At 47.9% G+C, this 21862-nt stretch overlaps 1 protein-coding gene and 1 long non-coding RNA gene across 2 annotated transcripts in view; one reads left to right on the top strand and one right to left on the bottom strand.

Moving 5' to 3' along the window:
* The window catches only part of LOC114869812 (reticulon-4 receptor-like 1), a 53974-nt gene extending 45087 nt beyond the window's left edge, over positions 1–8887 (bottom strand). Inside the window, exon 1 of the mRNA XM_029174330.3 lies at positions 8293–8887. Coding sequence (XP_029030163.1) covers positions 8293–8305 — 13 coding nt within the window. The 5' untranslated portion in view covers positions 8306–8887. The remainder of the gene's footprint in view (positions 1–8292) is intronic.
* Positions 1124–21850, top strand: LOC114869844 (uncharacterized). Its single transcript, XR_003788220.2, has 3 exons — positions 1124–1215; positions 14269–14366; positions 21771–21850. It is a non-coding gene; the product is annotated as an uncharacterized LOC114869844 (long non-coding RNA).
* Positions 21851–21862: the final 12 nt, after the last annotated feature.

Raw genomic sequence — 21862 nt, 5'->3', positions numbered from 1 at the left:
TTTCTTCCCTTCGCGCTGCCTCACGCGTCCGCGGCGTTTACTCCTCGCAGCATCTGCACGCGCACCTTCCGCCGGCTCACACCTGCACAGGCGCACGAGCGGCTCCTGTTGAGTGGGTGCGTCGACATTAACTTATGAGTCAGCGGTGCCATCTGTCAAATTGCACATCTGGGGGGGGGGGGGGGGGGGGGGGGGGGGGGGGGGGGGGGTCTCGAGTGCTGCGGTTCACGCCGAGGTCTCACACACACACACACACACACACACACACACACACACACACACACACACACACACACACACCAGGTGGAGAGCTGGACTGGAAACATCTGAAGTAAGCACCTTTCTCTGAGCTGTAATAGAATTGTGTTTGGATGATGTTTGCGGCAACTCGGTTATGAGCTCGGTGAGCTTGGCTAAACTCACTATTAGTCACAAGCTGCTGTCTGCTTGGCAGCGCCTCTTCCTCTTCTCCGCGCCGGTTTTGGGTCACGTTGACAGCGTAAGAAGATTAATGGCGTATTGTTTAAAGGAGGCAGAGGGAGTTCAGAGGGTGCAGCACGGATGGATTCACCCTCCCTCCCTCTCGCTGCTGCAGAGCTGCTCTCACGCTGGTGTGTGTCCGGTTCTAAGCATCCGCCACAACGGCCACGGCGCTGACGTCCAGGCCACTGTCAGCGACTTTACTTGGTTTCTCTTTTATTCTGGGCCTTTTCTTTAACAATCGCTCTATAATTGAAAAGCAAACGTGCCACTCCTTTGTTAACAAATCCTAATTGACGAGTATCGTTCCACACAATCCACTATCTGAATGATCACTAACATGAAATCAAAGCCCACAGCAGAAGAGAAAACATCACTATGGATTATTTCACGCTGCAGCCCTCATGTATGAGTCGTTATAGTACAGTACGTGTAATTTGCTGAACATGAACATTATATTCGAAATGCATTAGACTGGGTAACTCCTGTATTTGCTGCAATTACAAATAAATATCAGTTTTAGACCTCATTTATGAAAAACAGTTCATGAGTTCTTCTTCACTGGCGCTTTAATATTACAGTGAGACATGTTGAGCACTTATTTTGAAATTCTGAAAAAGTTTCTCCTTGATTGTGTTTTCAGTTGTGCTCCAGAAAACCTCCACGCTCATTCCAATAAAAGGGCGTCCTGGGATTCATGTGTACAGTGTCCCCAGCTGAGCATCTGATTGTTATGTAAGACTAAGAGTGACACACACACACACACACACACACACACACACACACACACACACACACGCACGCACGCATGCACTCTGTGCTCAGACGCACACAAGTGCCTCTCTGCTGTAATGAGACTCAGACCGAAGACACAAACAAGCTGTGGCAGCAGACAAACAACACTTTCTCACACGTCCCTCATCTCCTGTTCTCCCACATCACTCCTTCTTTACTTCCTCTTGTCACTCTGAAGCATGCATCAAACGCAGACTACAAAAAAAAAGGGACGCTTTTTCTGATTTCAGTCATTTTCATGCGTCACTGTCTTTGTGTGGCGAGCTGGTGCACCTTTGCGTGTGGGCTTTGGGATGTGAAGTCATTTTTGGCTCCCTCCCATTCGTTCGAGGGCTAATTTAGGAATTTAGTCAGGACTTGGATTTAGCATCAGTAAAAAACGGATCGGGCTGAACTCGACAAATCTGTGATTGTGTTTTGGGAATTAAGGGGCTCGCTGTGAAAATCAGATTCCAAATAAAACACACAGGACAGAAATAGGACAACAGGAAACGATCAAGATTACAGAGTGTGTTTATTACGTAAGTTGATTCGTAATTGAGCTGACGCAGGGTAAATAAGCAATCAGACTTAATGCAAGTCCCCAGAGGCCAGCGTGTCTTCAAACCACTCAGCTTTAAGCAAACAAACCAAAGCTAGAATGCTGATTTAATGTTAGCAAAGCATTGGTGACCGTCTTCAAAGTAATATAGTTCCAGTGACGTAGAGCTGGTCCAGTCCATGTCATGGTTCTGGTCCTGTTCTTCACCCCTGTGTTGTTGTTTTTGCAGCCCACACATCACCCCTGTTCTCCACCAACAAGAGTTCTCATTTCACATACACGTCGGAGCGAATCGCTAAAACCTGAACAGAGTTTAAGTAAGTTCAGAGGACTGCAGCTCAGCAAAGTTTTAGGTTTGTTCCAGTTCCCGGGGCTGTCAGGAAGAGGTTACAGGGACTTTATGCAGTGGAGAAACTCAGCTTCAGCCTGCTCCTGTGTGGTCAGTCTGCTGCCATTTGGTGCACTTGTATCAAGAGTGTATCATTTAACAGAGCTCCGACTGTAAATAAGCACCAGTTCGAGGCAGATGGGCTCGTTAATGCAGTGATGTAGTTATGTAAGACCTGCTACTGCTGCCGCTCCTGTCTGTCTATACTGCAGCACTGTGTGAGAGGGAGACATTTTGAAAGCTGCCATGAGTGAGTGAGCGACGCGTACTGTGTGTGCAGACTCACAACGTTTGTGAGTGCGCTCGTGCACGGGGACGCGGTGGAGCCGATGGGGATTGATGTGGTAAATCAGGGATTGACTTGTTGTCCTGGGTTTGATGAACTCATCTCCCTCTTTAACCCGTCACCCTCAATTCCCCACATGCTGGGCAACAGCCAATACAGGCTTTAAACTCTTTAGTGCGCGGAGAGGAGGGCGAGACGGAGAAGCAGAGGGCCACAGGATGAGAAAGAGAGGTTGGGAGGCACTTTCCAGACATGCATGTTAATGCACCCGTGCATGAGGGATACTCAAGTGCTCTATTTGAGAATTGTTGCGTGAGGCAGACAAAACAACGTAAATAATAAATGAAACTTAGGGGGATTTTTTTTACGAATTTACAAACATTCAATATCAATATCATATATATGGAAGTGATGCAAAGTTGTTGCTGTTACCGTGGAGACCACAGCGACCCACAGACGGACCCAACCTGAGGCTGGTCAGAACCACTGGTCCCCGAAACGACGCAGTGTGAGCTGTTCACAGACATGAGCCCGGCGCCACCGACCGCCTCAAGTCCTGTGGCGTCAAAGCGCCAGCGATGCAACATTGTTGAGAAAGTCGCAATAGCCGAGTGTCGGGAGCCGTCTGCGTCACGGGCTCCAACTAACCGTGTTTGAAAGCAGCAGCGCGGGTCGGAGCCTGCGTCCGGCTTGCGCCGCGCTGCACGTTTTTCCTCAGCCAAGACTCGCGCCCAGTTTGTCCCCTTCAGTCGGACGCTGCTGTCACACGTCCTCTCTGATAAGCAACCGAGCATGAACTACTCAAGGCTCGGGACCGGGTCACATTGGACCGCAGACAGTCGAAGGAACCGCCACCAGAACCTAAAGCCTGCAAAGGGTTCTCTTCTAAATATAGAAGGAGGGGGGAGCGCATGAATACTATACGGCCGAGCTGAAACCATATGCGACGTCGTCCCAGAGACAGACTTACGTAATAAATAACCAGAGGCTCATTTAAACAACAAGGTCTCATACACTATGTATTTGTAGCATGTTCTGTATGTGCTGCATTCTCCAAGCCTGAATAAATAGATGCTTGTTGAACTTTCGGGCAAGTTAATGTCTTACCCAATTTATTGTATTACCTATTGTTGTGCATCTGTAGGTTCTGTTTCCATGGTAATGTCTGCAGGACTCTGTTTATTCGTTGTAAGATCGGTTTGTAATCAGGAGAAAGAGACGCACGTCCAAACGGTACACGAATTTAAACACGCTGGAGAGAACATGCCCGTCACATATAACAACTGGAAGAGGGAGGGAGGGGGGAGGCAGAGGAAGGAGGGAGAACAGAGATGGGCTGAGCCGTCTGATCTGCGGCGAGGAAAGCTGTAAGCCCTCACTGCTGAGAGCTGTGGACCCCAAACGCCTCATCGGAAACCAAAACAGCTATCAATTATTCAACAGGTGCCGAGTGAACCGAGCTACAGAGGAGAAGACACTGGGGGGGAGTCGGGGGGAGAGAGGGGACGGAGGAGATATATTGTGTATCGGATTTAGACCAAAAAGGTTTTATTTACATTATTCATTCATTCTGCCGTGGCGTGTGCTCGGCCGGCGGTTGCCGCAGCAACAGTGAAGTAAAATGAGCCTGAGCTCAATGTCGCTTAGTTGACACACGTGCAAGTTCACATTGATCAGTCGCCATGAAGAAATGTATTAATTATATGCTGAGTGATCTTCTGTGTCACTGGGAGGTTTACAGGCTGTGCAGTGCCCACTAGTTCAACACCATGTACGTTGAAGAACGTTCAATTTATCTTTCCACGAGTCAAATGCTCATTATTTAGTCCAGGTAGGAGCTCGAGGCTGGATGCTGTACTCGTCTGAGCATAATGGTCAGACATCAGATTGATGTTTCTCTCCTCATCTTCTTCTCTAAAAGACAAATCATCCTATTTGTAAAATGCATATTTTTCACATTTTACGCTTAGTGCTTTTAGCTTAAGAGCCGCCAGCATTAACATGGGCAACGGTGGGTGATTCACTTCAGTTGGCAAACAAGGATGTTGCTCCGAGTGATTGGACCAAAGCGCCTCCCCTCTGGAGGGACGGAAATGCCAAAAGTCCAGGGTTAGTGATGGAAAATCGTCCTGAAATCCGAACGCACACAAACAATCAGCCGCCGCCAGCTCACTTTTATCTGGGCTTTCTCGCGTGCGTCCTTCTACCTGCGTTTCTCACCTTTCCTTTTGCTACAGCGCGCGTTCTGCTCATCCGCAGACACACCCGTGCACGTCAGGGAGGATTTATTGTCTCATGCACAACCTCTGGCTGTTGCTAAGTGAGCCTGAACCCAGAGGCCTCCAGGCGGCTCCCGATGCTCCTGAACGCCTCGTGTGATTGGGTCCTCTATTCACACAGGACCTTCCTGCTGTTTGTGCAGCTGCCTCTCAAGGTGAGCACCGGGTTCTGCAGCTGCACTTAAACAAGCCCGTCCAAACAGAGTGAAGCGAGGAATCATACTGGACCAACTGAGCGGCGTCATTCATTTGTTTATGGCCTAGAAACGGCCATGATGCAAAGCAGAATGTTTGTATTGTGCGATGAACGTGTGATCGAGCTTCATTTGTCACAGAACTCCACGGCGTCGTTTGTAGCTCTCGGTTTTCTAGCATCAAAACAATCCCTGCTCATTAGGTGTTCGTTTCCTCGCCGCCCTAGAAGCTCAGAACCGTTCGCCATCGGCTCCTCTAATTATTTTACAGCAGTTACGCACGCTTGATCGTAAATGCTGCGCACAGTCCAAATAGACAAACTTGGGGGTGAGATCCAAATCCGGCAGACGGGACGCTCGCAGCTCACAAGCAGCAGGAAAAGAGGAGCCGGCGAGTTTGACCTTGAGATTTGGGCGAAGCCGCGGTTGCAGAGGTCGTTGATATGCACAGCCACCGCACAGACGCCCGGCGCGTGTGTGTGTCGATGCGTTTCATCCCCGTCTCCGCTGTGACTTGCATTAGAGATGTAATTGATTATCATATAAATTCCAGTCCAGTCATCTAATCTCTGGGTGATTTAGTGCTGTGATCGAAAACATCCATACAATTGCCAGAATACGTCACGTTACCTGTGTTGTGTCTAATCTGTAAAAATGACTTTGCAACTCAAATGCACGTCCATATGTCAAAGCTCTGCTGGCAGCCAAGAATTCATAAAGCTTCATGATCAGCCAGACTTAATGCACACAGAACACCGTCAGCCTTCGAGCTGAGCCGAGGCCCAGTCTCAATGAACAGAGAACTGCACATACTGATATTGATCAGCAAATTCATATACAGAGCTGAGGTTTTATTATCGTGGCTGAAGGTAATATCACACAACGTCTCGCCATCTCAGATATTACACATTTTGTGTATTGTTGTAAATTGAGACTAAAAGGCAGAGAATGAAATCACACGGCGGCGAAGATAACGAGCGAAGGAGCGCGTTGGAGCTGCAGCATCTCGCAGCTCCAACGGCGGCGGTTTTCTCACGCTCGTGACATTATTTCCACTAAAATGTCAAGCTGCCTGATCAAAGTGCAAATATGAAGCAAGACTTCACATCCTGCCTCGCACACAACACGCGCCTGCGTCTGAAAATACAAACACCGTCGGATCCACAGACGCGCAGCATCAGAACTCATACGCTGCATCTAACGCATGGATGCTCGATTGACATTAGTTCATTGGAGTCAATTTGCCAATATGTAAACAAATACAGACTGAAGTTGTGACAGCGATAGACGACGTGGTGAACGCCATTTAAACCCATTCCCAGATAGCGGTTTCTCGATTAACAAATACTTTCAAACGTCTCGAAAATGAATTACTGTGTCATAATTGCATGAAATTATGCAGCCTTTATGAGAAGCCGGATGATGGAGCAGCATGTATAATATCACAGGGCTATTAACCAGTTCTGTGCAGAAAGCCATGTCTAAACGCCTCAATATAGAGAGGTGTGTGAAAATGTCCTTATATGAGGCTGAGAGCACTTTATGGCGCAGCATAATGATCCCTCCTATTAGAATAACTCAATCAGTAATCGTGAGCCGGGCCCTGTTTGCTGATCCCTCATTGTCTATGTGGCTGTGAGAGAAAAAAAAAGAGCTGCAGATAAATGGAGAAATGACTGGAAAGTTGGAGGCAGAGTCGAGTAAGAGAAACAAATCCAGCTTCAAACAAGCCGGGAAACAAAGCTTGGGCAGCTCCCCAAAGCTGCCAGCTAACGGCCAATCAGCCTGCCAGGCCTCTCTCCTCTCAGACGGAGGCTGGCAGCGGGAAGCGGGCGAGCGGAGAGGGGGAGAGAGAGCAGCGCGAGGGGGAGACGGGGACGGGGGAAGAGAGGGGGAGAGAGAGCGGCGCGAAGGGGAGACGGGGGAAGAGAGAGCGAGTTTTCATTACACAAAAACACTTATCCCCGCTTCTCCTCGCTCCCCCGCCCCCCCTCGCTCTATCCCACCGTGGAGAGATACGGCGGGTAAAGGTGACAGACACCGATAACTGTATCTCCGGCCGACTGCACAATTACTCTGAATTTTATTATTGTTACTGACAGCCACATATTTGTGGGAGGAGATACAAAGCGGAGCATCAGCCATCGCCGCTGTGCATCGTGGGTTCCTGCGTGTGGGTGGGTGCTATCCATCTAAAATCACAGGGAAATCTAAATTAAAGCATGCACGTCTCCCTCTCACCAGCGAGCGCCCTGTGCGTACACACACACACACACACAACAACACTAATCAGCCCTCTGTCAGGCCCGTTAGATTCTGCCCTTAATGAGGAGATTGCCCAGCGCATGCCATGACTCGGGCCGGCCAAGTGAGCTAATGGATAATGATGTGCATGTTGCTCTCTTCCTTGGTGTTGGTCTGCATTGAAATGCCAAATGACAGACTCCCAGTGTCTCTATTAAAGGATGCTTCCCCATTACGGTCTCCCGAGTTCACTCAGCTGTGCACTGCACTCCTGACAATCTGCCGTTCACTGGCTGGTGAGTCACTACATCACAAATACTTCCCTGTGTGTGTGTGTGTGTGTGTGTGTGTGTGTGTGTGTGTGTGTGTGTGTGTGTGTGTGTGTGTGTGTTCTTTCCTATCTGTGAGTGAATTTTAACATTTGTCCAAAGTCCACTAATTGGACCTCCTTTGTCACTCACTCGCGCCTTCCTGTGCGCATGCGTGAGAGGGCTGCGTTGAGGGGCCGTAGCTTCCCCGTCAACGCCACACAGACAAGGTCACGGTGCTGAAACTTTTCTGGGCACAAACAGGCGCTCGGCGCGCGGCGTCAGCGGCTCCCGTGGAGCTTCTCAGTCCCGCGGGGGAAAAGCCGCCCCGTCTCCCCTCAGCGCGGCAGGAAGCCGCCGCGTCCTGCGGCCGCCGGACGCGAGGCGCCCACGAGCGCGCAACTTCTGCGGGCGAACGCGCCGTCCGAACGCACGCCCGCGCCCGCAGCGCCAGCCGTCCTCGCGCGTGCGGGCAAGTCCAGCAACTGCAGTGCGGCAGCGGTTCGCTATTTTAGGAATAATTTTTACATGAAGTGGATAAATATTTAATTCCCTCCCCAATCCCGGCCGCCAGAGCGGATAAAGCGCGGCTGGTGAGTGGTTCGGGCAGCGCCCAGACGCTCCTCTGCGACCCAATTTACTGAAAAATACCAATGGAAAAAACGGCACTCCAAGAATTTACCAACTCTCTCGCCGTCTCTGTTTCTCACGCACGCACAGCCGTCAGATCGGAACCACCATCAGCAGCAGCAGAACGAACACATCCCCGCGTCTTACCTCGCCTGAACATGTTGGCAGCTGCTGTTCCGGACGGTCTAGGAGCGTCTGTGCTGGAGTAGCATCCCTGCGGAGGTCCGGTCCAGTGCCGCTGTGGACTCAGCGGGTATTTGACCCCCTGGCGCTCGCGGGCGGACTCTGGTCTTGTCTCCACGCGGACGATGCTGGAAGTAGGTCCGTCTCACATAAAGTTGTTGACGCGCGTTCTGTGTAAACAGCAGAGGTGTGGAGCACGTCCCGTCCCACGCCGCTCGGATCAGTTCTGGTCGAGTCTCAACTCGTCGCCATCTGGTGTTTGTGGATCAACAAACACGCGCCCTGACTTTTATTTCGTGGCCAAATTGAAGAGCGATATTCTGTCGAGGGCGACGCGAAAAGACGGCCCGAAACCGCAGGAAAGTTCCTTTACGCCTTCATCCTCCTCCTCCTCCTGGCGGCTGGTCGGGTTGCGGGTCGGGTACGGTCGAAAACGCAAAAACTGCGCGGATCGGCGGCGTGAGTCAGTACCGACGACTGTCTCTGTTACCGGAGAGCTCCGAGGCAGCGTCTTCAGTCCCCTCCCGCAGCGAGATGTGACTGATGAAAGCACGAGCAGCGCTCGCTCTCTCTCTCTCTCTCTCTCTCTCTCTCTCTCCTATCTATCAGATCTCTTCTCTGCAGCGTACTATTATCTTTTCGCTTACTATATATCTCTCGTCGGCTCAGTTATAGCTCTCTAGCGCGCTCTCTCTCTCTCTCTCTATCGATATCTCTCTGTCTCTATTCTATATCATCGTTCTCTTATCTCTCTCTCTCTCTCTCTCTTTCTCTCTCTCTCTCGCTCTCTTTCTCTCTCTCTCTCTCTCTCTCGCTCTGTTTCTCTCTCTCTCTCGCTCTCTTTCTCTCTCTCTCTCGCTCTCTCTCTCTCTCTCTCTCTTTCTCTCTCTCTCTCTCTCTCTCTCTCTCTCTCTCTCTCTCTCGCTCTCTTTCTCTCTCTCTCTCTCTCTCTCTCAATTTCATTGCACATCAGCCTGTTCCTGGGTTTTTTGCCATTTCTTTGAATCACAATTAATTTTCTCAGTTTCTCTTCTGCGTGAACTCAAGAGGCTCGCTAGCGATTTGTTTAAGTTACTGGCTCCGTTCTGGACACGGAGCTTCTCTACCAGTGGTCAGAATAAGTGCGTGCCGCTGACAGTCTGTAGAGCTACCAGTGGACTAATGGGGATAAATGGGAGTGGAGCATCATGTGGGTTTAGTTAGTGCTGTGTGGAGATGGTTGTATGGTTGATGCCTCACCACCACCAGCAGTTTGCTGTGATGCTAAGTTAAGGGGAAGGAGCTCTGGTTATCAGTCATCTGTGAGGAGCTCCACCTGAAATGAACCAGCGGGTCTCTAATCGCCTGCGACCTGCTGCACCGAGTGCTTAATGACTCCAACACCTGCGTATAAAATGGTGCATGAATACTGTGCTCTCTACATGCTGGGGGGGGGGGGGGGGGGGCATTAAAACAAAGCAACGCAAATATTAAAACTGGAATCAAATATGTAGATGTGTAATGTGTAATGATCTCAAGTGTTCAGAGTCAAGTAACGTCAAATAAAAACGAGCAAAGGTTGAGGAACACGTGTGCAGGACACAAAGAGCTCGCCGCCTCCTCCAGACGCCCACTGTTCTGCCCTTTACACAACCATCAGATTCCTGCTTTCCTCCAGACACGACTGCAGCGGCCACTAAAGGTCTCTAAAGGAGCGCGGGGCGTAATAATCCGCGTGTACACACGGACGGGAAGGTCGTTTTTTACATTTTAAGAGGCCGCGCTGTGGACTCGCGCCCACGCCGGCGTTTTCAATTACCGCGGCTGATTACGGCCGAGGTTTGTCTGGAGCTGGAGCTGGAGTGAGGATTATGGTGCTGATCTGAGAACGGCGTCATGCTCGCCGGCCCGCGTGCTGTTTAGCAGCGCTGAGGAGGTGGAATGTGGGTCAGGCCCAAAGCATGTTCCTCCATAAGATGGAGGCATTTCAGATCCAACTTTTACAGGTTGGGTTTGAACCCAGCGTGAGGACAAGTGGCTCCGTGTGACTCTGATTAATTGAGCGCTGAACAGAATGACTGAACTGCTGATTGACTTTGTGCAGCCGCCATTGTCTGCTGTCAATATTCAATACGTCTCATTTTTGTCTGTTTTCATTGTTTGTCCTGTGGTTTATGCTGTGAAGGACTTGGTGCGTCTCCCTTTAATGCACTTCATAAAAACATTTACCTGAGTGCGGGAACTTAACTGCGAAGATTTAATTGAAACTCTCCATCGCTTTGAATGGATGCTCCAGGCACAAATCAGCTCTGACTGAACAAACAGTCCTCCAAGATTTAAAAAAGGACAGTTTAATAACAATCATCATCATTCTGGCAAACTTGATGTTCTCAGGCATTCTAATGTTTCCTTTTTTCTAATTGAGCAACAGAATGAACTCATTACATTTAATAGAACAACCATTAAATTTGATGAAAATTAGTCTAGACTCTGGGTCAAGGAGCCCTCGACTGCTAATACTTTGACTTTGGAGTATAACACGAGCAAGTATTTATTAGCGCTTCACAGGGAGCCTGGAGCTGTGTTCACGCTGCAGCTTCAGAATTAGTGCGTTTGAACCCTTTAAAAGGAAAACAGGCAGGTCACAGGGTCTGATTCATGTGTACAGACTATTAGGAGCGCAGTTATATAAAACATGAGCCTAAGCAAAGACTCACATGATGCATTTGTTTTGATTGAGCCGTAGTGAGACAAATATGCGTGTTGATTGTGTAACTGGCCTAATAAAGCGTGCTCGGCTTTCCTTTATAATTGGAATGCAGCTGCAGAATCATTTTCATGTTTATAAGGCCATAAAAAAGACAAACTGTCTGTAAATCCCACCTCTTGGGGTTAGAATGTTATAAGTTCACCAGCTCATCATGAGTAAACGGGGACGACATTGTGATTTGTATGGACACCAGATACTAATATATCAGTTTTACTCTTAGTACAGACGTGCTTTTGGGCCTCATTAGAATAAATCTGCATATTTTTCACGAGATTAAGATGATGATTTATTTGCGTGAGAAGGAATATGTCTGCTAATCGCTTTTCACCATACCAGTATACTTTATTCACACAGTTCAGGATTAATAGAAGGTTTTATGTCATTTAAATGTTTTATAATAGTCCAGAAAATGTCTTAATTGTATAAAAAGCGGTTCATAGACTTTTTAGATGTGAAGTAATATCCAACTGACGAAGGGGATAGTTACACAGAGCATATACAGTAGGATGATAAATTTAAAATGAATTATGAATGAGGTCGAAGTAATTATGAATTTAATCTTTTATATATGATCCATATAGTTATTAAGCCACATTCAGCAGTTATGTGAGACAAAATGAGCTGTTTTACCATCGACAAGAGGCTCAAGCCCAAAGTATCTGCTGCTATTATAAAGTCTGAAAACTGCTCCTATTTACCTAGTTACAGCCTGTTGTTTTTGTGTGAAGAAGAACTTGTAAATGTGATTAACAGAAAAACGAACTGCTTGTTGTTTCAAGTCTTTATCTGCTCCCAAAAACATCTATTTAAACAATTTGGTTACCACTGCTTCTGCTGTGTATGTGTGTGTGTGTGTGTGTGTGTGTGTGTGTGTGTGTGTGTGCGTCCGTGCGTGCTTGCGTACGTGCGTGCGTGCGTGCGTGCGTGCGTGTGTGTGTGTGTGTGTGTGTGTGTGTGCGTGCATGCGTGTGTGTGTGTGTGTGTGTGTGTGTGCGCGCATTTGTGTGTGTGTGTGTGCGTGCGTGCGTGCGTGTGTGTGTGTGTGTGTGTGTGTATCTGTGCGTGCGTGCGTGCGTGCGTGCGTGCGTGCGCGCGCCTCACCTTTAAAATCAGACTTTGACACGTACAAAAAAGCGTTTTGTAACATCACAACTTGGCCAATCTGCGTCTTCCGGCGGCGAGATGTAGGAACCTGAACCCCGGAGCTCACATCCAGGCTCTTCAGTGAAGACGTCAGTCAGCAGTTAAACTTTTCAAACCAGCCACATTTGCATACTCACAGTCTGGATTTTACTCGGAGAGGGAGGAGGGGGTTGTGCTTGTGAGAATTTACCCAAATACCTCCACTTATTTGTTTAAGGCTCATATCAGGCGCTAATTGTTATTCAAAGCAGAGTGTTCTAAATGTCCTGAAACATGTCTGGGGGGGATTTTTAACATCAACCTCTTGGTGTGTGACAGTTGAGCATCAGCCTGTCAAAAAAAAGCGCTTCTCGTATAAAAACAAAAAGATCATCTCATCCATTTATTCATACCTTCCACACCTCCTGTCTACTGCTCCGTTCTATCAAAGCAGGATCTGCTGTTACGCAACACGATAAAGCGAATACATTATCTCCTATTCAGGTTGGACTCCTGTGTGTGAAACTCCCTCTCCGAGTGTCTTTTTTCCTGGCTCCGATGTGAACGCTGGTCACCCACCATCTGTCCGTCCAGTCATTCATCTGCCAAATGTTGTTTATTATTATCTACTTACGGCTAACTCTGGCAGGCCTCCAGCCATTGTTTGTGGGGTGGATTCCGTGATCAGAGCTGGTCGGCTCCTCGTGCGCCGGCCTGTGATGGAAGCGCGGCGTCTGGTCTGCAGAGGTCAGCCGGGTCATCGGGGACCTGTTTCAGGTTTCACTCTCATCCTTTCCCTCCATTTGTCTCGCTCGTGTTCTGGTTTCCTTTTGGGTCATCTTCCAGCTGATTCTTTGCTCATTTGAGGTTATATACAGTAAATGCATCCCTGTTCTGTGTGTTGCGGTTAATGAGATTACAGGTTCTGCTCCGTGTTTTTCCAGTCACGTGGATTCCTCTAATTGCAAGCTCTCCCATCGGTAGCATCCCTGCATGACATCACCTCCTTCCCGTCTTGTTTCCTTGCTCTTGTGAGGCTCATTTCTGTCTTGACCAGATGAGCCGTGCCTATTTTCAGTAAATGCTGTGCTAGGCTCACGTAAGAAGGCTCAATGCAACACAGAGACATTAATACCGTGACTCCTCCGCGTCTCACTCTCCCGCTCACCTTGCAGGGATAGGTCATTTGTAGAGATGATGGACAGGTGATCTGTGCCGCGTTGCGGTGACCCCCGTAACCTTTTAGCAACCTTTCCCGACCTTCCGACCAGCCGATTAGTGTCCACCCCTTCTCCCTCTGATTAGCCTGGAAATTGGAGCTATTTGGACGACCTTTTCAGCTGAAAGGTCCGCTCTTTATTCTGCTTTGCCTTTTTATGTGCCTCTGCTCCTTCTCCACCGCCTGCTTTGCAGCACTGCTCAGCCACACACACACACACACACACACACACACACACACACACACACACACACACACACACACACACAGAGAATCCAACACTCCTCAAGCGCCCCATCTCCCCTTTTTGCCTCTGAAGGGTAACATGATGAGGCTTATCGATCACTGTGTTGTTAACCACAGCAAATTTGTAGCTGCGTGCTCCTACAATTCACTGTGTCCTCACTGTGGCTTCAGGTTCTTCAATTACTCCTCAGTTCCTGTAGCTGCTCTCACCTCCTACAAACACCTTCCCTCTCCTTATTGTAATTTTTTTTTTTGCACTTCGAAAGGTGAAACAGAAGCGTGGTCTTTTTGTAGATGAAAGGAAAGAGGCCATGACACAGTATTAAAACCAGCAGCAGATGCGGCTTTTTCCTCTCTGGTCAATTGACAGCAAAGATGGGAACAATCCCAGCGCTGCACAAATGTTCACTAGATCATATAAAGCAGATACTATGGAAGAGTTTGTAAACTGTCGGCGGCGACGGCCCACACACTGCTTTTATTCCTCTGAGGCTCAGCCCAAATGAAGGAGTTATTTTATCTCCACAATCTATATCTTTCACTTGTCCTATCGTTTATCTTTCTCTCCCTGTTGTATTTTATCGCTGTCTATCTTGTTTTACAGCTTTTGGGGGAAATGAGACCCGCAGAATGAGAGAGAGGAGGAGAAAGGAAGACAAAGTGCTGTGGGGCTCGTTTGGTCCCGGTGGTTTTCACCTCCAGGTACAGACGCTCCAGATGCAGATGCCGGTTCATATGTTTGTACTGGACAACAGTGTGATAATGTGAAGGGGCTGTTTGTTGAGATCACCCTACGGAGGGTATTACACAAAAGTGCTGCTTCCCTCTGTTTCTCAGAGCCTCAGAGTCTGAGCTTATTGTTGATCTCTTTTGATTTATTCTCACGGCTCTTATAGCTCATTTCTGCAGTCTGTTTTGATTTGAGTTGAAAACCTCTATAAGCACCGAACAGCAGACAACTGCTGAACATAACAAAGGATTTAGCACTTAAATAGACAGATAGTTCCCTCAGAAATACAAACTGAAGACAAAACAGGGAATGTTGGACTACAAGTATAGCTGCTGAACACGAGGGTTTGCATCTCTGGGTGGGATTTTCACGTGAACTTAAAAAGTTAGGGTTTGTTCCTGCTGCCGACAGGTGAACAAAAATGTTATTGCAGGTACAGCCACGATGTGGGTGTGTCAAGGGCAGGTGGAATTCAACCAAGCAAAAGGACGAACGGGCCAAGAGAGTGATGATGCAATCTCCTGTCATCAGTAATAATCCATACAGCGCCCTCTCTTTTCTTGCTTCAGGGTCATTTTCTCTTACTTACAGTGAACATTACAACAGCATAAAGCTGTCTGGCATGTGTCACCTTATGTGTGTGTGGACTGGAGTCACATCTCACACAAACAGGAACACATGCTAAATTTAGTTGAGTTCATAGACATTCAGGTGTGGACTGTCTGGCACAGGAATAAACTATATTAGATTCCAATGAGAAAAACCCATTTATCTTCACTGTGCATTTAAGTATTGTAAGAGTATTACATAAGTGCGTTATTTAAGTTATTGTATCTTGAGTCCATGTAGACAGGGTCACTGTTAAAGGAGAAGCTTAATCTGAGCAACACAATTACCTCAAAAAAGAAATTTTTTCTGGAAGCCTTTGTTCAAGAAGAGCTCTCCATAAAATGCAAAACAGTAGGTGTAACGTTGCATTAGCGTTAATGGCATTTGAAGGGAAGAAGTCAAGACAAGGGAAACAGGAAAGGCTGTTATTATATTGCTGCTTCGGCCCACTTCAACAGGATTATTTAAGGATGCTTTGACCCCTCTACGTCTGCTTTAACTCCCAGACGCGTCTCTAATGCTGTGACACGGGTTCAGCCTGTGTCCTCTCCCTCTTCTTCTGCCTCCACACTCAGAAGGATGGTTTAGAGTAGCCTGGATCAGTGCGGTTCCTGTGGCTAATAACAGCCTACTGTACTGGCCACAGCTTTATATCTGACCGATGGAACTGAGCCACGGATCTAATGTACGGCCAGAGCGCGCTGCAGAACAATAAGAGAATATGAAGGTGATGTTAAAGTGGGAGAAGGGCAGTGAGGCACAGCCGTGTGAGAGGTGCGTAGACTACATATCAGGTGTAATTAGGTGCACGGAGCCTCTGAGGACGCGCGAGGACTGCTGAGCGAGCCAGAATCGCTGTGTCTTTAGCCTTCTCTTTTGTCAGTTGTATTGACCCCGTGGCACCGGCGCCATATCTGTATCACATTTAATGCAGTCAAGTCTGAGTTTGCTGCAGCGAGCGACGGAGCGCGCCCGTTCAGAGCGCTCCTGGAGGAGTTTCGATGGAGGAGCGGCGTGGTTAAAACCCCCCGCGTGGACCCACGCGCTCCCTCTCCTCTGTCGTTGTGTGCTTCTTCTTCTGCGTCTTCGTGGAACAGGTTTGTCACCGCTTCACGCGTTTGACTCGTGGCTTTGAGCCCAAAGCAGCGCCGAGCTAAAACATTTAAATGCTGCACAGCTTTGATAACTACATGTTTTTGATCCAATAATTTGAATTATGTAATTTTGTGCTACGTCACCCTCGTGAAGATGATGAGTCCACTCGGACATGGTTCACTGGCTTTCAGTTTTTGAAGACATTGGACTTCACCAGTTGCCACATAACAGCACCTTCATCTCTCCATTTATTCTGTGAAGCATCTCAATGTTTCCTAGATAACTGTGGCGTAACAGACAGAAGGATTAATGGAGGGAAAAGTGATCAGAAGCACATGAATGCTCCTATGTCTCTTGCTCGTTCTCGCTCTCTCTCTTGTTTTATAACCATCTAACCCAATCTGATACCAACTAATGAGTGTGATTACTTTAGAAGCTGCTAATAACTGTGGCTAATCCCCCTCTGCCCCTTTTCATTTCATCTCAGCCTGCATCACTCCACACGTCTCTGCTTTCTGACTTCTCGTGCCATTATTGTTCAATGCGTGGCCCCTGAGTTTCCCTTCTGCTCGTCACCTATAATCTGGCGCTAATGATAGTTGGCAGTGTTGTTAATGGTCCCACTGAAGTGCATTAGCGTGGGTCTGTCCCATAAGTGGGAGTATGGCACCTAAAGCAGTGGGTGTTGGGCCGGCTGACCTGTACATGAGCCACGTGCCGCCGCCACAGCAGAAAAAGGGACATTTATGGGAAGACTTTTACCTTTAAACGTAATGAGATCTGCTGCTAAAAGACGCCGGCTGGAGGCCTCAGTGTAGATTATGCTTATAATTAACATGTTCACTAAAAATGTAAACGGTGTAAACCTGCAAAAGATGGATTGATCCCATTTTTGTTGGTATTCTCATTAATAACGATCAGCAGGCAGGTCCCATCTGTGTAAACCCACACCAATATTTCTTCTTGAAATATAATCTGTAATATTTAGTTTTAATTAAAACCTCGGAAATGTCACAAGCTCTCGTGTTGGAAATTGAAGCTCATAATTTTGTGAGTGCGGCGCTCAATATGAGATTAATGCATCAACACCCCTATAGCGAACCGCTGCGTGTATTGGACACGAGCACGTGCTGCTGTGTATACGCGCGTGTTTTTGCTGCGGGAGACGCTTGTTAGCGCGTGAACAAATGCGATAAGGACGCGGGAGAGGGGATGAAGAGCAAGAGTTCAAAGAGGATGGAGAGTCGTGCACGCGGAGGAGGCTCCTCTCAAGGTTATCGCTCGTCCCACCGTCTTCCCTTCCTCTGCGCACGTGTCGAGCTATGATAAGGTTAATAGAACCACATGAGCAGCAACGGATACATGTTCGCGCGACGGCGCCGGAACGGAGCGCGCTTCCGGTCTGAGGAGTCGGTCCTTCTCGCGCATTGAATCGCTTGAGCGCGCGTCACAATATTACGCGAATCGATTTAAGGAGTTCGTGGCGGCGGGAGCGGTCGCACGTTGCGGGGCGAAGACGTCACGCGTCACAGTGGCCTCATATTGAAGCAGGTGCGGCTCAAGCGCGTCGTCCGCTTGTTTCGCGGTGATAAAAGTTGCGTCTCCGTCTGACTCGCGCGTGCGTCAGACGCGCGCACGCCGCACGCTCCCCTCCAGTTCCCCTGTCCCTGATGTGCAGCAGGAATATTATAATATATCTGTAACTCATAAATCATTGTGACAGTGAAGGGACGCGTTACACCTGAGTATAGTCTCTCGCCGCTTGCTTTCTTCTCCGTTAGACTTTCATCACACCGCCTCCCGTTTGCCCTCGCGCGCTGCCTCCCCGGAGGATTGACACATGGCTTCTCATCAGCGCGAGGAGCGCCTCCACAACAGCCTTTTTCCCCCGGGTTTGTTTTTAACTCTCCCTAATTGGCGTGTACACCGTGACACAGCAGCAAGCCCGTGTGCTCTCCCATCAACAGGAGACCTCCAGTGAACCCAACTAACACGGCCCATGTGTGACATCCATCCCAGAGCCAGAGTCATGGCAGATAAAGAGAGAGGAGTCACCGTGATGAGACACAGGCGGTGAAACGCTTTTATGTGGGAGCCAAGTGCCGTAGAAGCAGGTCCGACCCGGTTCTGGCTGGTTTCTATGGGTTTAAGAGCAATTGTGCAGCTGAAAGCATCCATTATTGATGTATTTTCACCGTTTGAAGTTGTTTATGGGTGGATCAGATGTGTAAGGTGACAGACTGTGTTTAAATAGGTAACAGGTCTGTGAGCGGAAGACGGGCACGAGCGTAAAGACGCGGCCGCTTTATTAAGCAGCCGCTGCCGCTAATAATTGCGAGATAACGTATAAAAGCGAGGGTGAGAAATTTCTATGAGCAAGAGGCTGCAGACTCGAGGGTGCTGAGCGATGCAGTCAAGAAACCGGTCCCAGAAGTCCACACAGTTTGATTTGGTGCATCGGCTCTGATTCTAATAAAGGTTCAACACCCAACACTTAAATGGTTAAAATCTCTTCATCATCAGCATCCACATCTGCAGCTTGATGAGTGTAAAGCAGCAACGTGGTCAGATTTCAGCCACACATTGAGTCCATTTCACTGTTTAACAGCTTAATATTTCACAGACCACCGAATTATAACAGGTGTAACATGGGATTTAAATCTATGCTTCTAATAAGAAAATATGAGGATGTGCAGCATGTAGCTTCTGCTGCACCCCCCACCCCCTCCCCCGTGCGACTCCCCCATTAGGTTCCCCATTTACTCAGGGCAGCTGGACCCTCAGCAGACATTAGACAGGGATGTCTTTCTTCGCCGAGTGGCTGAGAGCACTGATACAGCAGCCCTCTGTTCGGCGCTTCAATCTTCATGTGCAGCTCCCGTCGCGCGCCCCCTCCCCGCTCCCTCCGGACGCCGGTTCTGCTGCGCTCGTCTCTTTTATGAACCGGTGAAACTTCTTTACGCGGCCCACGTGCCCCGATATCCCATTCTGCACAAGTTCAGTGTCATTTGTCTCTGTGAATCTTTTGGCCTCAGTGCAAAGAAAACGCCAACTGTGAGGAGGTGCTCAAAGCGCTGCTTTGTGCTGACAGAGGAGTGGGTCTGGGTCAGTGTTTTAGAGCTTATGCAGCAGTTGAACTTCAGTTACTGGATCTTGATACGTCTGTAACACAAAACTCAACGATCGACCATCGTGTGAGGCAGACGATGGTGTGGGCTTAAACTGGGGGATTTCCTGCAGACTGTGTTTGATTCCCGTGCATGTGATCATAAAATTAAATTTCTGGTGGCGACACGGTTTCTTCCCCTTCTAGACTTTTATCAATACGATCTCTTTGATCCATTTTTTAATGAAAGCCCGCAGCCAAAAGCATCGGGACCACTTGCAGCCCACTGAAGTTGTGCGAGCGTTTCAGCAGCCAGTGGACCGTGAATCTGATGTGAAACAGGGATGCATTTATTTTGAAACACACGTCAGAGAGAACACTGTCAACATTGAAGGTGGACTATAAAAACTCTAAACTATAAATATAATACTTTAATGAATGCCATGTGCCTAGAAATGTTCTGACCCCGTCAACTAGAAGACGTGATAAGTGATGATTCCACCAGCTCTGTTACAGTCCCAATAGGAACCAAGGCAGACAAGAACATAACACTATGAATAAGCACAAAGATGCTTTTCGAGATCATCCATCTGTTTCTGCACAAGGTAATCCACACCGTGCATGGCCTACATTGCCTGGCTCCAGTGAGGATGTGCGCAGACAGGACATTCGTCATACTCCGCTCTGTCCTCCTTTATGTGCACAGACTTCAGCCACCGCGTGGCAGAATGACAGCTTTTCTAATAATGCCGCGGCAGAGGGCAGCAGCGGAGCACACGACCTGCAGGACACTCCAACCTCTCTGAACCCGGCTACTCCCACTATTTTGGTTCTCGGCTCGGGCCGTGAAGCTTAACCTGCGTGTCCTCCCATAGTCATCTGCTCTGCGTGAGATTCTGTTTTATTCACAGTGTTTCCTGATTATAATATTATGCATGGGCCTATTGTTGTATTGTTGTGATATGTACACAAACACAGACACCTTCAGCTGGCTGGTGGTGTTTTCCTGCCAGGTTGGTGTGCAGCCTGTAGCGAAGGGCCTAAATGATGCACCACTGCCCCCCTGTGGTCAGCAGCAGACACGCAGGGACACCTGATTATATCTCAGCCATAATTGGCAGCTTCTTTAAGACAAATTTGCTTCCTGTCTACCTCCGCCTGTGGCTATTCTACAAACACTAATGCTAATTACAGAAAGCTAATCTCAATCGTTTACATAATCCCATTTCTACGAGTTTGTTTCTACAGGGAATTATTTTCTCATTATGTTAATTTGAATTTTTTCTAATTATTTGCTCACTTCAAAGCACGGAGTTAAGTCTGAAGCCCAAACTTCACATATGTGTTTGTTGGGAGTGGGAACGATTAAAGCAAACACAATGATTTGACTATTAAGCACGGCAAAATGGCTCTCACAATGTAATGGAATGATATTCCTCAATGACCTGGTATCAAAACACTACAAATCAAAATGTGCAAATTTATTACCTCAAACCAATAGATTTTGAATCATTGCTGATTATATAAGTCAATTCTATTCAAGCCCTGAGTGAATTTGTTTATTTTTGTGTACTATAGAGCAGCCTGTCTTTCTCTGTCTGTCTGTCTGTCTCTCTCTCTCTGTCTCTCTCTCTCTGTCTCTCTCTCTCTCTCTCATTGTCTCTCTCGCTGTCGCCTTTTCTGCCGCCCTTGGGAAAAGACATGTTTCTTCACTGGGAGAACATCAGCATCAGTCTTGTCCCTTGCACGCCTGCTTTTTTTTCTTTCCTCACTCTCCCTAATTATAATGTGAGTCATGGCGAGGCAGAACGTGAGCTTTCTCAGCAACAAAAGACATTTACCAAATCTAATTGACAGAGGACAAATATGACACCACTCCAACAACCGGACCATCATCGATCTCTCGTCGACAGACTCCTGTTCTGAATCAGGAGCCGTTCGGCCACATCTCATTCAGTGTCGTCTGTGCTCCACCACGTCAGCTGTACACCGTGAGCCAAAGCTCTTTCATAACACGAGGTCTTGAGAGCATTTGGTTTTTATTCTGGGGACTAAAATATAATTAGTTAACAGAATAGAAACAGAACAATACTGCGTTCATAATAACACATGCTGAATATCCAGGAGAAGGTGGATAATCCAATTATACTGTACAATATATCCAGACTGTGCAAACCTGATTCAACTTTATATTTGTCTTTGACTTTTCATCCATCCTTCACTTTCCCCTGACTACCGGGCTTTTGTAGCTGTCACTGCTTTGGGCCATCCTTCAAACCCTTAGGAGGTCTGGCTAAATGCCAACCCCTTTATACGTCTCGTGGTGTTTGGGATACTGCCTTCACATATTTGTCAAAAGAGATCAAAGATAAAGCCTTGCGTTTCTTAACACTTTTCCTTTGGGAGAGCTGTGCTGCCACTGGAGCTGAACGCCAGTCTGATAAGTGGGTTTCAGAGGCCCAGAATTAGCATTTTGCTTTTATCTGTGTGGAAAATCAGGTTAATTTTTGTGTCGTTACAGCAAGATCAAAGGTTGAGGTAGTCAAAGATTTTGTTATTTTTACAGTGGCTGCTTTATATCACCTGGCGTCACGTCAAGAAGTCGCCAGCGAGCAAGGAGTCCATCCCACAGGTTCAACACAGAAGGTTTGACTGATT

The sequence above is a fragment of the Betta splendens genome, chromosome 14 (genome assembly GCF_900634795.4).
Source record: "Betta splendens chromosome 14, fBetSpl5.4, whole genome shotgun sequence".
Lineage (NCBI taxonomy): Eukaryota > Metazoa > Chordata > Actinopteri > Anabantiformes > Osphronemidae > Betta > Betta splendens.
Note: the sequence above shows the minus strand (reverse complement) of the source record. Positions and strands in the feature narration are given on the sequence as shown.